This window comes from Rhinoderma darwinii, chromosome 7, assembly GCF_050947455.1.
Source record: "Rhinoderma darwinii isolate aRhiDar2 chromosome 7, aRhiDar2.hap1, whole genome shotgun sequence".
Classification (NCBI taxonomy): domain Eukaryota; kingdom Metazoa; phylum Chordata; class Amphibia; order Anura; family Rhinodermatidae; genus Rhinoderma; species Rhinoderma darwinii.
Genome location: NC_134693.1, coordinates 139,806,661 through 139,822,598, shown reverse-complemented (window position 1 = coordinate 139,822,598; position 15,938 = coordinate 139,806,661). Strand labels below are relative to the sequence as shown.

At 44.2% G+C, this 15,938-nt stretch overlaps 2 protein-coding genes across 4 annotated transcripts in view; one reads left to right on the top strand and one right to left on the bottom strand.

The window, feature by feature from the left end:
- Positions 1-15,938, top strand: part of THUMPD3 (THUMP domain 3 tRNA guanosine methyltransferase) — a 184,276-nt gene that overhangs the window by 77,713 nt on the left and 90,625 nt on the right. The gene's annotated exons all lie outside the window — the stretch shown is intronic.
- Positions 1-15,938, bottom strand: part of SRGAP3 (SLIT-ROBO Rho GTPase activating protein 3) — an 87,881-nt gene that overhangs the window by 7,308 nt on the left and 64,635 nt on the right. Inside the window, exons 12-19 of one of the 2 annotated variants that reach the window (XM_075831853.1) lie at positions 14,975-15,005; positions 13,768-13,828; positions 13,491-13,568; positions 12,297-12,431; positions 3,391-3,496; positions 1,247-1,474; positions 601-680; positions 19-199 (exon numbers count right to left, since the gene is read on the bottom strand). In XM_075831853.1, the coding sequence (XP_075687968.1) occupies positions 19-199; positions 601-680; positions 1,247-1,474; positions 3,391-3,496; positions 12,297-12,431; positions 13,491-13,568; positions 13,768-13,828; positions 14,975-15,005 (900 nt within the window). The remainder of the gene's footprint in view (positions 1-18; positions 200-600; positions 681-1,246; positions 1,475-3,390; positions 3,497-12,296; positions 12,432-13,490; positions 13,569-13,767; positions 13,829-14,974; positions 15,006-15,938) is intronic. The other variant, XM_075831855.1, reaches the window with a different exon arrangement.

Here is a 15,938-nt window from a genome sequence, read left to right as displayed (position 1 = left end):
CATGCCTGAATTACTCACAGATCTTGGACGACAATATACTGGTGCGGTATTAATCCATCTACTCCATTGTGACGACCCTCCCACCAGTCCTCTGATGCTCGGTGGTACAGGAGAAGGGATGCCCCTTTCTTAAAGGACAACTCTCGAGGTGTACGGCCCGTGTAGTCAAATTTAGCAATGGCTTCAATCTGTTCAACCTCTAGGAAGACACAATAAAAAAAAAAGCATATAGGTTTCAGACACCTCAAAGAATATAAACATCATGATCGAGTTCAGGCTGCAATCTACAAACCAACCACTAGATAGAGACATTACTCTTTTTAGGCAACTTTCTCATCTACTTTTTATTTCAATTGTCATCATCAAGATCTCTGCTGGATGTCAGTGAATGAGAACATTCATGTTTACATCCAGAGTCGGAAAACCTGTAAAGAACTAATTCTCAACTGAAGGTTTGCTACAGTCGTATTCAGAATGTTCCTATTCACTAACAGCAAACAGAGATCTTAAAAATTATGAGGAATCGAGACACAAAGTACATTAATTCACAGAACTTTACATTATATAATAGTAGTAGGTTTGCGAGTCTTTATATCTTACCTTCATCACTGGTGTGGGGTTCTGTGCCATTATCATGTTCAGTCTCATCTATAACACCCGGCTCACTATGGGGACTATCGCTATATGGAGACACAATAAAATCATTATAGCTGCTGATCCTAAATATTGGATTTAAGGGGTGTTCTAAAATTAAAATAAAAAGGCTCAGTCTCATTCACTTGAATGGGATTGAACTGCAATTCCAGACACAACCCATGGACAAGAGTGGTGCTGTTTCTGGGGAGAAAAAAAAATTCAACCTGTTTTTTAATTCTGGACAACTCCTAATCACCAGATACACCTTAGGAATATGAGGAGTCTTGGAATCAAGAATATGCTTGTACCTATAGGGATTGTGTTTGGAAAAACCGATATACCGTTTTACATATAAAGTCTACTGAAGAGGGTAATTCTATGTTTTTGTTTGTAATCTTCATAGTAATCCCATGGTGTAATCTAGCAGAGCGCCATTTAGCTCTGTTCATAGTTTATCTGAGACATTACTGAAGTATCGGCTCTGAGCTTGTTTGTTACATTATAACTATATCTCCAGTAAATGTCTGAATCTGCCCCTTCTCTCCTCCCAGCATCGAGCATTAGGGAAAGTCTATAGGGAATACATTATATTCAGCAGGAATGCCCTTACCAGTACTCCTCGCCTCCGGTCATGCACTTCTCATACACTGGCCCCTCCAGTTCACGTTGAGATGGAAAGATCAGTTCATGGTTAATGATGATCGTCTTGATGACCTCATTGACGTGCGCCTGGCAGGACACGGGATCTTGTCCATCGGGAATTGGCATCAATGTGGGGCCAAAGCAAATCGCCAGGTTGTAAGGATCCATCATGTTCTCATCGCTGTACTGAGATAAACTGTAACAAATCACAGCGCAAAACAAGTTCTCAGAGATACAATGGAGAAGATAAAATAAAATATTGGATCCTTTGTTCTGGCGCAACTGGATAAAGCAAACTCTGTTTTTCAAACAGATTGACACTGATCCAAGAGATATTGATCTAGGAAGATTTATTTGTATAAATTAAAATGGCGTGTTTCTGAGCCGGACCGGCCTCTTCAGCAGGTAAAATACAAATACAGCTATGATAGAAATAGCATAATTTATATAGGACAAAAAGTGGGAGGAAAAAGGGAATTATCGAGTGAGGGTCGGAGGTCACAGACCTTACAATCAAACCAGAGTCTGGCTGATGCATCGCTTGTAACAAATTGTTTGTATAAAGTTATATAATTTCTATATTTGTATAGAATTCATCAAAATCATATCTTAAGATGTCCAAATGAAAGAGATCTATTAAAAAAAAGAGAAGATCGTTTGTGTATACACATACCTGATGAAGAGGCCGGTCCGGCCCCGAAACGCGTCGTTTTCATTTATACAAATAAATCTTCCTAGATCAATATCTCTTGGATCAGTGTCAATCTGTTTGAAAAACTGAGTTTGCTTTATCCAGTTGCGCCAGAACAAAGGATCCAATATTTTATTTTATCTTCTCCATTCTATTATTCTGGACGAAACAAAGTTTGGGATCCAGGCTGCAGCTGTGTCTAACCATCTCCGAGTGGAGTGTTTGGGGACTATGCACATTGGGATGTTGTGTTCCTAGCACAACTGAATCAGGTGAGCATTTTTTTCACCACCTTTTCATCCAAACTCATTGCATTTCCTACAGGTTCATGCACTATGTGCGCTATGTTTTTTTTTGGTTCACCCACATATCTCATAGATACAAAGCCATATTCAGAGATAAACCCCACTGGTAACATGAGGCATGGGAACAATGATGATCGAGATCATCTATGCACCCCAAGCCGAGGGTTTCCTACAATTCTATCCACTATAGGCAAATCTATGGATTAGGAAAATAGGCAAGCAAATGAGATAAATAGCCTGGATTCCAGACTGATACACGGTAACAAACTATCAGGACAGGAGAGAGATTTTTTGCTGCTGATGTGTTTAGCACACAGAGAATTGTCTAGGCTGGATACAATTGTAACAAACCCTCAGCTGTGAGAAGTAAAATATCTGTACAGGTTTTCACTTTCTGAATGTTTCGCGTTGACCGACAACGAGCAGATATCTTGATAATGGTGATGAATTGGAACACAAAACATATGAGAAAGTTGCAGAACTGTTTATTATACAAAAATTAAGTTTTACTTACTTAATCCTATGGTCACATCTGCGTCAAGAGGCTATGTCGCAGATTCTGTTATGTTTGATGTGAAAAAGTGCATGCAGCACTATTCTTTTCTGTTGACGGAACTTGATAGACCCCCCAATATAATTCAATGGAGTCCGGAGGGGCCGGTGGTGTGCGATGTCTTACAGATCACATTCTGCTTTGTCGTTTTGTTTTTTAATGGAAAGCACGACACAGATGTGAACACAGCCTAAGACTGGAGAACCTCTTCATGTTCAGTATACGTGGTCATTCATATTTCAGTCAGCAGGTGGCAGACTTGATACATTATTCACCTCTGCAGCTCGCAGCTACCTGGCAACTTATTCCTGCAACCTGTACAACTAACCATACAGGCACGTATTAGGATAGGCACACATAGCGGCCGGGGTGCGACATGGCCATAAAGCACGTCGTCATGCAGTATTTTTGCAAATTGGTGAGGTTTTTAAATACTTATTGTCCACCCAATTTATGCAGGTAAACAGCAGTTTGGGCTGCTTCCTATCTCTGCAACATCTGCCCCCCCCACCTCCCCGTATTCTCCTTTTTCAATAGGATGCCCATTTCTGCTAATGACTTACTGGTTGAGAAAGGCAAAGAGATATCTCATGACCACAAGGACAGCTCGGGGCAATGTGATGAGGATCTGACGGATGTGATGGACCCGTTCTGACATGTTCTCAAACTCTGAAATTGAAATAGAAAGAGTTAGTACCCGTTGAAAGACAATCCAGTATATTCAACAGCATAGAGGCACTAAATGGCCACCAGTAGGATTGTGTAATATGAATGGCACAGAATTTAAGGGGCCTGTATGGCCCCATTCACATGAGCGTGAAACAACGCACAGCACACGGAGCCATTGATTTTAATGGGGCCATTCACACATGTGTGATTTTTCACGCAGCAAGAGTCTGCTGCGTGAAACTCACTGCATGTCCTATATTGGTGCGTTATCACGCACCTACGCACCCATTGAAGCCAATGGGTGCGTGAAATCCACGCACCGTACACGGATGCACGTGCGGGTGCGTGATTTGCCCATCAATTCAGTTGAAAATAATAAATAAATAAAAAAAGATGTGCTTTGCAAGTGCGTGAATAACGCATGCCCTCTCAAAGCACGCTGATGCATAACGCAAGACACACGGACCCGATTCACACGCGTGAATCGGATACGCTTGTGTGAATGAGGCCTAAGAATGTGGAATTACATATTTTCTTGTAGGGAATCAGTTTAACTAATGAAATGAAACAACTGTGATGCAATTGAAGTGTAGACGTTCAGGTTTAATTCAAGGGGTTGAACAAAAATCTAATGTGAAACGTTTAGGAATTGCAACCATTTTTCTACACGGCCGCCTCATTTCAGGGGCTCAAAAGTAATTGGACAAATTAACATTACCATAAATAAAATGTTGTTTTTTTAATACTTTGTAGAGAATCCTTTGCAGGCAATGACGGCCGGAAGTCTGGAACTCATGGACATCACCACACGCTGGCTTCCCCCTTTGTGATGCTTTGCCCGGCCTTTACTGCAGCGTCTTCACTTGTTGCTTGTTTGTGGGACTTTCTGCCTTAAAGAGGCTCTGTCACAGGGCGTGGCTTAGCGGCATATGTGAGCGGACGCAGGAACCGGAGCTCCCGCTGCCGATATCCTGGTACATATCCTGTGGCTGAATTATCCTAACGGAGACATACCTGTGCGGAGAGGGGAGAAGGAGGAGAATCTGGGGACACGACTTTGGAGCTGTTGGAGGCTGTAATGACCCGTTCCAGAAAGTCTAAGGCGGCAGAGGAAGGTGAGCTGCGCTTACAAGATGGCGCCGACACGTGCATGATGGCAGAGAGCAGGGACTTGAGAGGGGCGGCGGCATCCCGGCTGGAGCGTTTTGCCAGAAAGATGCCCATGAAGGCAGCTGCTGATGGAGAGATGTCAGACGGAGGGAAAAAGCAGACAGGCCACTCAGGGTCTAGGTATGAACCGCTGAGGGCACAGATGGAGTCAGAGGAGGAAGAGAATGGAGAAGATGCTGCAGGCAGCTCAGGAGGAGGGCTGGATCGAGGCTCGCATAGCTTGAATAAGCCGGGACCCACGCTGGCGGATGTTTTTTCGGCGGTGAGCCTGTGTAATTCCACGCTAGCTAAACTTACCTGCCAGGTGGGCGGAATTAAGGAGGATATCTCCATCATACGTCACGATTTACAGAAAGTTTCGGAACGAACAACAGCGGTGGAAGGCAGGGTCAGCGAATTGGAAGACAGAATGCTGCCCATGAGGAGGGATGTAAATGCGGTAGCTGTGGCTGTTAATTACCTGTTATCTAAAGCTGATGATCTGGAAAATCGCCTACGTCGAAACAATGTGAGGATGGTGGGGATTCCTGAAAAAGTAGAAGGGTCCAACCCGGATTAATTTTTTGAAAAATGGCTATTGGAGGTGTTTGGTAAGGAGTCGCTGACCCCACTGTTTGCGGTGGAAAGAGCCCATAGAGTACCAACTCGCCCTGGCCCACCTGGACGGCCGCCAAGGCCTGTGTTGGTAAAGTTGCTTCATTATAAAGACAGAGATTTAATTCTTCGGCAAGCCCGGGAAAAGCAAGATATACGGGTGAATGGTGTGAAAGTGTCATTTTACCCAGATTTTTCTGCAGAGGTTCAGAAAAGAAGGATGCAATTTATGGATATTAAAAGACGACTGAGGAATCTGCGTGTTCAATATTCAATGCTGTACCCGGCGAAGCTTCGGGTTGCGGCGCTGGGATCCGTACAATTTTTTGAGAACTCAAAAGATGCGCTGAGATGGCTGGATAGTCACGAAGATCGCCTTCGTCAAGATCGAGGGGAAGATGCGGCGTGATCATCAGGTGGAGGGCTGAAAGGGGGACTCTGATTTTTATGAAAAAAAAAACAGAAGGATGAGCTGCGCAGAGGAATAAGGCACTGTTTTCTGCATTTATTTGTTGTTCTAATGTGGGTCTGCAGTTTATATGTCTATAATGGTGAGAGGAGGAGACAGAGATGTCAGTTTAATTGAAGCATCAGGTATTTGAGTCACAGAAATGCTATATGTCTATTGTGGTAAGGTGGCGGGAGTTTTGAGGTTCTTAAGTTTATATTGCGGGAAGAGATGTATTTCTGCAGTGTAAATGGGAAGCTGAACAGTCACATTGGTGGAGGTTTCTTCGCCAGCCCGGGCCCTCTTTGGAGGGTAAGTTTATGTAAAGTTGGGTGGGTTAGGGAAGTGGGTGGAGGGGGGAAAATGTTTTGGAGGGAAAGGGAGTTTGAAATGCAGTATGCTCTGATTAACACTGGATTCAACGGTAATTGCCACTGTCAGTTAAAAGAAATGGCTAGATGGGGGGTAGGGTAAATCTTTTGTCATGGAATGTGAGAGGTATGGGGGAGGCAACAAAACGGCGAGCTATATTCGATTTCCTGAAAGGACAGTCTGCTGGAGTGATGGGACTACAGGAAACGCATCTTACCGCTGATACTGTGCAACAGGCACATAGGGCTTGGATTAGGCACAGCTTCCACTCCTTTCACTCCACATACTCGAGGGGGGTTAGTCTCCTGGTTCATAGGGATGTACCTTTTTGCTGTTTGGCTTCCTTTAGAGATGGAGAGGGCAGATATGTAGGGGTACATTGTAAACTGTTTAATTGGGAATGTATAATTGTGGTACTGTATGTACCTCCCCCATATTCTGTGGTTCCAATAAGAGAAGTGTTGGAGAGGTTGGCTAGTTGGCCTATGGTTCCGACTATACTAATGGGAGATTTCAACAACGTAATGGATAAAAGGTGTGATAAATTTCCAAAAGGGGGGGGGGGGGGGTAGGAGAGGCTGCTCTGACGCGGTTTGGGAAATACATGACGGAGGTTGGATATACAGATATTTGGCGGGCAAAATGGCCCTCTACTACGCAATATTCTTGTGTGTCATCTACTTATGGGTCATTATCCAGAATAGATCTGATGTTTAGTAACGGGTTAGGGATTGAGGGGGTGGAAGGGGTGGAATATCTACCAAGGTCATTGTCTGATCACTCCCCGATGATACTGAAGGTTCGAACCAGCCCACAGATGGGGGGGCTAAGACTGCACTGGAGGCTAAATCCGTTCTGGATACACCTAGTGGGGGAGGAGATAATAAATACGAGCCTGCAGGAGTACTTTGAGTTTAATAAAGGTACGGTTCCTATAGATATCCTATGGGACGCTATGAAAGCAAATATAAGGGGGGTGTATATTCGGGAGATCACGATCATAAAGAATAAATCAAGACAGGTGGGAGAACATCTGAGGGAAAGGGTGACGTTAACTGAGGAGAATCATATTGCTAATAGTACAGTAGAAACTTTGGCCCAGTGGAAGGTCGCCCAAAAACTACTAAAGGAACATCAGCTGGAACAAGCAGCTAATAAAAGGTTGTTTTTGCAACAAAAATACTATGAGGAGGGAGAAATGACGGGTAGATTGTTGGCAAATATGGCTAGGCCTCAGAGGGAGGGTGCGTTCATCCACCAATTGCAGGATAAAGACGGGACACTGGTGGGAGAAACAGGGGATATACTGGGAGTGTTGAAGTCCTTTTATACTGAGCTGTATCGCACGAGGGTAGATTATCCAGAAGATCTTCTGACAGACTATTTGGCGGAAATGACGTGGGTTACTCTGGGGGAGGAGGAGAGAGAGTGGCTTGAGGAGCCAATTACTTTGGAGGAACTGCAGGAAGCGGTGAGTTCTATGGCAAATGAAAAGGCTCCAGGGATGGATGGAATACCCACTGAGCTGTACAAAACATATGGGGGGGAGCTTCTGCCAGAGTTGTTGGAGGTGTTCCAAGATAGTTTTACCAGGGGGCGATTACCGCAGACTATGTACGAAGCAGCAATAGTGGTCATTCCCAAGGAGGGGAAAGATCGAACAAAGCCAGATTCCTATAGACCAATATCCCTGCTGCCCGCTGATGTTAAAATTCTGGCAAAGGCTCTGGCTAACAGGGTGACAAGAGTGGTAACTAAAGTAGTGGGCCCGGATCAGTCGGGATTCATGCCATCAAGATCTACAGCGATTAATATACGGAGATTATTCTTGAATTTGCAGACAGATGCTGCAGATACGCAGTGTAGAGCAGTGCTGTCCTTAGACGCTGCCAAGGCATTTGACAGCGTGGAATGGGGGTATCTGTGGGCTGTTTTGGAGCGGTTTGGTTTTGGGAGAAATTTTATAACATGGGTAAAATTGTTGTATAAGGAACCGGTGGCTAGAATCAGAGCCAATGGAAGGATGTCAGACTCTTTTAGATTAGGGAGGGGGACACGTCAGGGATGTCCACTTTCCCCGTTACTATTCGCTATAGCGATCGAACCTCTGGCAAACATAGTAAGGCAACATCCGGGTATAGAAGGGTTTCGATGTGGGGACCTGGAGGAACGCATTGCACTATATGCGGATGATATTTTGCTATTCCTGGGAGAGATAGATCGATCACTGCCTATGATAATGACCGTATTGGAACGGTTTGGTAAATTTTCAGGGTTGCAAATTAATTGGAGTAAGTCGGCATTATTGCCACTCAAGTCATTAGAGGGGCCACTGCAGGGGGGGGAATTGATATACCTTGTGTTAAGGAATTTAAATATCTGGGGATTAAGGTCTCGGCGAGGGTGCAGGATTTTGTCGCACTGAATGTAAAACCATTACTGGACAAACTAAAAGAAAAGACTAGAATATGGCTAGGACTACCACTTTCAGCGCTAGGAAGAGCAAACCTGATTAAAATGATTCTGATGCCTCAGGTTCTTTATGTTGTGCATAATGCCCCAGTGTGGTTGCCTAAGTACTGGTTCAGGAGAATACATAATCTGTTTAGGGACTTGGTGTGGAAAAGGGGGATCCCCAGGATTAAATTGGAAAAACTACAATTACCAACAGACCAGGGAGGATTGGCTATTCCAAATGCGTGGATATATTATCTAGCAGCCCAAGTGCAACACTTTAAAGGTTGGAAGAATAGGGAAGAGTGGGACTCTAGTGGGAAACTGGTGTATTATTTGAGTCAATGCACGGATATACTAGAGGCCATGGAGTCTCATAAGTTGCGGAGGGAGGCGAAAGGGAAACCAACCTTGCTATTGATACATAGGATCTGGTGGGAATGCAAGAAAATATTGGGCATTACAGGGTGCTCCAACTATATGCCTCTATGGGACAATCCATACCTATGGGAATTTAGTATCTTGGCTGGCTTCCAGGAATGGGAACAAGCAGGGGTCAGATATGTATACCAGTTGTATGAGGGAGGAAGTCTCAAATTGTTCTCACAATTGCAGGAGGAGTTTGGGCTCCCACATCGGATGTTCTATCAGTATCTCCAGTTGCGTCATGCAGCACAGGCCCAGGGTAGGTCGGTGGACTTGAGCTGCTCCACTATGGGAGCGATGGAACAGGTATTGGGGGCAAAGGACACTAAGGGGATTATCTCTGTGATATATAGTACATTACTTTCCAAATTCCTTGGAGATCCGATGGGGGAGATCAGACGCAAATGGGAAGAAGATGTGGGGACTATAACAGATGAAGAGTGGGAGGAGATACTCGAATCGCCCAAAATGCTGTCCATTAATGTAGCACATAGGCGGTCACAACTTTTTCTCCTGCATAGAGTGTATAGGACACCTAAGGTGTTATGGCAAATGCGGCTTAGGCCAACGAAGGAGTGTCCCAGGTGTTCGTTTGATGGGGCAGACATAAAGCATATGTTCTGGGACTGTCCGATGCTGAATGACTACTGGAAGGAGGTTGGAGGCATGGTAGCGAGAGTATATGGGAGGGATTTCCCGTTGGAACCTAAGATCTTTATGTTGGGTTGCATGGGGGAGGAGGGAGGAAATGGGGCTGAATTACTGGCTATTAAAAAAGTTTTATACCATGCTAGGAAGCTGATAGCAAAATATTGGCTGAACACGGATCCCCCGGAGGTGTCTGAACTGGTAGGATATGTTAATCACACGGTGTCGTTAGAACATCGGATATATCTGAAACGTGGGGCAATGCACAAATATGATAAACAATGGGGAAGGTGGATACATAACTATGGTACGGCAGGGAGGTAGGAGGCAGATTGAGGGGACATGATCAGGAGATCGCTTATGAATATATTAGTATGATGCGGGAGAGAAAATGTACGAGCCAGGGAAAGGAGATACTGCGGGGGAGGGGGGGGAGTTTGGTTGCAGGGAAGGGGGAGTTATGTTAAATGTAACTGAATATTCTGTACAAAACTGAAAATGTATTGATTGTTGGAATTGACTAGATATACATGAGATTTATAATGTATGTTGTACTATCAATAAAAACTGGTTTGATTTAAAAAAAAAAAAAGATGCTCTGTCACCACATTATAAGTGGTCTGTCTTGTACATGATGTGATCGGCGCTGTAATGTAGATTACAGCAGTGTTTTTTATTTAGAAAAACGATCATTTTTGACGGAGTTATGACCTATATTAGCTTTATGCTAATGAGTTTCTCAATGGACAACTGGGCGTGTTTTACTATATGGCCAAGTGGGCGTTGTGGAGAGAAGTGTATGACGCTGACCAATCAGAGACCAATCAGCGTCATACACTTCTCTCCATTCATTTACACTGCAGATAGCGATATAGCTATATCACTGTGTGCAGTCACATAAACACACTATAACGCTACTCATGTGTCATGACAATGAATATACATTACCTCCAGCCAGGACGTGATGTGTATTCCTTCTCCTGACCACTTCTGTAGCGTCTCTGTGAGTTACAGCACAGCAGGCGTAGTCTCGCGAGATTACGCTGGAAGCTGTCATTCACAGCGAGATCTCGCTGTGCTGTGCATCACAGAGACGCTACAGAAGTGGTCAGGAGAATAAATACACATCACGTCCTGGTTGGAGGTAATGTATATTCATTGTCATGACACTGCAGTAGCGTTATAGTGTGTTTATGTGGCAGCACATAGCGATATAGCTATATCGCGATCTGAAGTGTAAATGAATGGAGAGAAGTGTATGACGCTGATTGGTCACTGATTGGTCAGCGTCATACACTCCTCTGTACAACGCCCACTTGGCCATATAGTAAAACACGCCCAGTTGTCCATTGAGAAACTCATTAGCATAAAGCTAATATAGGTCATAACGCCATCAAAAATGATCGTTTTTCTAAATAAAAAACACCGCTGTAATCTACATTACAGCGCCGATCACATCATGTACAAGATAGGCCACTTATAATGTGGTGACAGAGACTCTTTAAGTTTTGTCTTATGCAGGTGAAATGCAGCTCGATCGGGTTGAGATCTGGTGATTTGGCCATTGCAGAATATTCCACTTCTTTGCCTTTTAAACTCCTGGGTTGCTTTCGCAGTATGTTTTGGGTCATTGTCCATCTGTACTGTGAGCAGAAAGTAAATCCCGGAACACTTCAGAATTCATCCGGCTGCTTCTGTCTTCAGACACATCATCAATAAACACCAGTGACCCAGTGCCTTTGGCAGCCATGCATGCCCATGCCATCACACTGCCTCCACCATGTTTTACAGAGGATGTTGTGTGTTTTGGACCATGAGCCATTCCAAGACTTCTCCATACTTTCTTCCTCCCTACATTCTGGTCCAGGTTGATCTTAGTTTCATGCTGTTCCAGAACTGGGCGGCTTCTTTACATGTTGTTTGGCAGAGTCTAATCCGGCCTTTGTATTTTTGAGGCTGATTATATGGTTTGCACCTTGTGGTGAACCCTCTATATTTGCTCTCATGAAGTCTTCTCTTTATGGTAGACTTAGATACTGATCCACCTACTTCCAGGAGGGTGTTCTTCACTTGGGTAGATGTTGTGAAGGGGTTTTTCTTCACCATGGAAAGGATTCTGCGATCATCCACCACTGTTGTCTCCCGAGGACGTCCAGGCCTTTCGGAGTTCACGAGATCACCAGTGCGCTCTTTTTTTCAAGAATGAACCAAACTTTTGATTTGGCCGCTCCTAACATTTGTGCTATCTCTCTGATGGATTTCTTTTTTTTTTTTCAGCCTAACGATGGTCGGTCACTTGCATTGAGCTCCTTTGACCTCATGTTGTGGGTTCACAGCAACAGCTTCCAAATGCAAATGCCACGCCTGGAAGCAACTCCAGACCTTTTACCTGCTGAATTGATGATGGATTAATGAGGGAATAGCCCATGCAGCCCATTAAATAGCTTGTGAGATAATTGTCCAATTACCTTTGGTCCCTTGTAAAAGAGGCAGCTACATATTAAAGAGCTGTAATTCCTAAACCCTTCCTCAAATTAGGATGTGAATACCCTCAAATTAAAGCTGAGAGTCTGCACTTTAAGCAAATATTGATTATATAAATGTATATTCAATATGTTTTGGTAAACAGCTAAAATACTGTTGATTTACATTGTGGCTCCAGAAGTTGTGGCTGCCAGCAATACTCACTGATTGTGGACATCAAGTCTTGAAACCTTTCCTTGGGAAAGATCGGATTCTCCAGACCCCGGAAATACAACTTCAATACTCCCGCCACAGAGTTGATATCCCGCTCGCTGTGAACCTCCACCAGGGGGTCCTCTCCTAAACAAAAAGGAAACTACTTTAAGTTACCATAGCTTTTAATACTGCTTATTCTGCTAAGGTGTAAAAGGTCTGATTGTTTTGCCATCGTTGTCGATCAGTCAGCAGGATAGGTATTAAGGGGCTTCTCCCGTTATACGTAAATAATGAAACATTCTGCAACTTACTAATATACTTTGTGTTTTAACGTCTTATCGTTTTAAGATGCTTGATGTCAGTGAATGGGGAAAAATGTTTCCATTCAGATGTTGAATATTGTTCCTAACCTGGTCCGACTTTAACATATCCGTATTCGTTGGTTACAATGTATCAATGTAGATAAGAGCTATCGGACTGTAGTCCAGGACAGCGCTGCTGTATTGAAACTAAAAAGGTTAAAGGCCCTTTTACAAGGGACAATTATCAGGAAAAAGAGCATTTGTGAACACTCATTCCCGATCATTGCCCTGTGTAAACAGGGCAACGATCAGCCGATGAAGAAGCAAACGCTCGTTCATCGGCTGATTGTATCGTTTATGCAGCCGAAGATATTATTGTTGTCGGCAGCACGTCTCCCTGTGTAAACAGAGCGATGTGCTGCCGACATGATGGAAATGTATGGGGACGAGCGATTATAGTAACATGCTTGTGAAATGAGCAAACGAGCACGATCAAAGAGCTGTATCGTTGATTGGCGCTCGTTTACACGGCTCATGTTGGGACGTGTAAGAGGACCCTAAAACACAGTAACAAAACCTCAAAAGTGCAAGTGTTTTTGGCGTCTAAATCGAATTACTTTCTGAGAACAAGTAAAGATCTTGTAAATGGTGAAAGTTACCGAAAGTTGTCCCTCCTCATCATATACTTTGCCTATTGCACAATTGCTATTACGCTAAACAGACGACCAATCACATGACAACACCAAATGAGTCTCAAAACAATCGTCACGCGGGAACGATCCCTTGTAGTACAACTTTTCAGTACCTCCCATTTGGAACGCAAGATTATTGTCAGATACTTTATATCAAGTCACATATATGATCCGGCTTTAGGCGACTCGTTCTCTGCAGCGTCACTCACCTCTTTCAAACGAATTCTTGATATCATTCACTTCAACTTGAGATCCCGGTACTCTGAATATTCCTTGTTGCTGGAGACCTGCACAGAGAAGACGGTTGTCACTTTAATTATCCGATATGAGACAGCAGAGGAATGAGGGACAGAGGACGACCCATGTGCATGTGAACCCCTTACACCTCACAGAACATATCCCTCTCCAGTGTGCAAATTTCCTCAGCAGCATCCCCATGTACTAACATCACTGATACATGTCACAGAAACTATGGATCAGACTCACCGTATAGATTGATGTATCGGACGCAGCTCTCAACCACCAATGGAATGGCCTGACCCGAATCCTGGAACCAACATAATACATTCAGCTGGTGACTGTGGCTTATAAATACGCAGCCTCTTGTCATTGACCTCCAGGAACCAGTCACTGGGTAAGTCCATCTAGTGCAGTACCTGATCAGGACCTATAGCTTCACTCGCCCACAATCTAGGGTAGTTACCTTTCATTCAGCCCTGTCCTCCATTACATCATCACGAGTGGACAGGTCACGGTCACTCACAAAATGAGCACGCTCTTCCCCTGAATTACTCTGTGCTGCTGTGGAAACCCTGCTCCTTCCAATATGTACCTCTAACTCTGTGTCCTCCCACAAGGTCAGCACACTTCTCTCCTAACATACTCCTTGCTGCTGGAGTACAGGCTCTTCACTATGTAACTCTCATTTTTCCCCCTTCATATCATGATACCCTGCCTTTCACAAAAAAGGAAAAACAAACTGCGATGCAGAACCATCGATCCGTTGTCTGTATTTGCGGTCCATTTGTCCGCAAAAAACCTTCCATAGTGCATCCGTGTGTCACCAGTATTGACGAATCCGCAAAAAAAAAAAAAAAGACTGAAATTGGTCCCAAACCCCTGAGTAGGTCACATGATCCACAAATACGGACAGTAAAATGACGTACTGAGATTTTGCGGCCCGGACTCGAACACCCCACACGGATCTGTGATTATAACGGTCGTGTGCATATGGCCATATAAATTAATGGGTTTGTGTGCTATCCGCAAAATTGTGGATAACACACGGACAAAAAAACATGGTCACGTGCATTAGGCCTAAGTCTAAAGGGACTGGAAGATCCAGACTTGAGAGATGCCATGAAGGGAAAGACAGGTCATACGGGATGGGTTTCTGCTGCTGAATCCCACTGTTTCTTCTAGAGGTAAGCGGCCCTTGCGGTGTCTGGCAGCTGCTCATCTCCCCGCTCCATTAAAATAACATATGTCTGATTGGGCTCATTGACCAAATGATCACTGACCGTTATCTAATGTAGATGTTGGCCATTGCTGCTAGCAGCACATTCTATTACAGCACAGACTATAAGTGATCAGGCAGTCGGCCACAGTTCATCATTAAGTTATAGTCGTCCTGTTTCGGTCAGTAGGTCGTGGAGCTCATGTCACGGGTGATTGCAGAGAAATGCTTTAATACCTGGTTCCTGGTCCGAGCATTCCTCCGTCCTCTGGTGAGAGTAACAAACACAAACACACAGCAAATTCAGCAGCGACAGAGAGACAAAGAAAGGAGAAGAAGGAAAAGTCAGCAGAGTCAAGAGCAAAAGAAGGACACGGGGGTTATTACCCCCCACATGAGAAATCAGGCCAAAAGATCTGTCCGTCCTGTATTAGCACAGGAGACGAAGAGGCGCAGCTTAATATAAAATGGGTCGTCAGGTACATTTCATTTCATGTAGAGATTAATCGGCACACTCTTCCCCTGAAATAATCTGTGCTGCTGGAGGACCCTGCTCCTTACACTATGTAACTTTCAGTCAGTGACCTCCCACAAGAACATCACTCTCCTCTTCTGAAATACTCCGTGCTGCTGGAGATCCTGCTCCTAACACTATGTAGCTCTCAATCAGTGACTTCTCAAAAGATCAGCACACATTACTCCTTAAATACTCTCTGCTGCTGAGGCCCCTGCTCATTCCACTATGTACTTCTTAGTCAGTGACCTCCCACAAGATCAGCACACTCTCCTGAAACGCTCTGTGCTGCTTGGGAGCTGAGTCTGCGACGTTCCACTTCCCATTCCCCTCTTCAAGTCATCACACTGCTCCTGCCACGTGCACATGAATATACATGAATCAATCCTCACATCACGACAATTTACAGATAACTGCCCCCACAAGATCAGCACATTCCTCTCCTAAAATACTCTGTGCTGCTGGGGGACCCTGTTCCTTCCACAATGTAGCTCTCAGTTTCTGACCTCCCATTCCCCTCCTCCCACCATCACACTGTCCCTGTCACATTTATCTGATCAGGGTATCATTTTAGATTTACTACAGATAGGTTTAAAAAAATTGTTTGCATTTCAGTACAAGGCAGTCAATAAACCTTGAACAATAAAAGGAAAAACTGCCAAGACTTGGCGTGACCACTGGAAACTG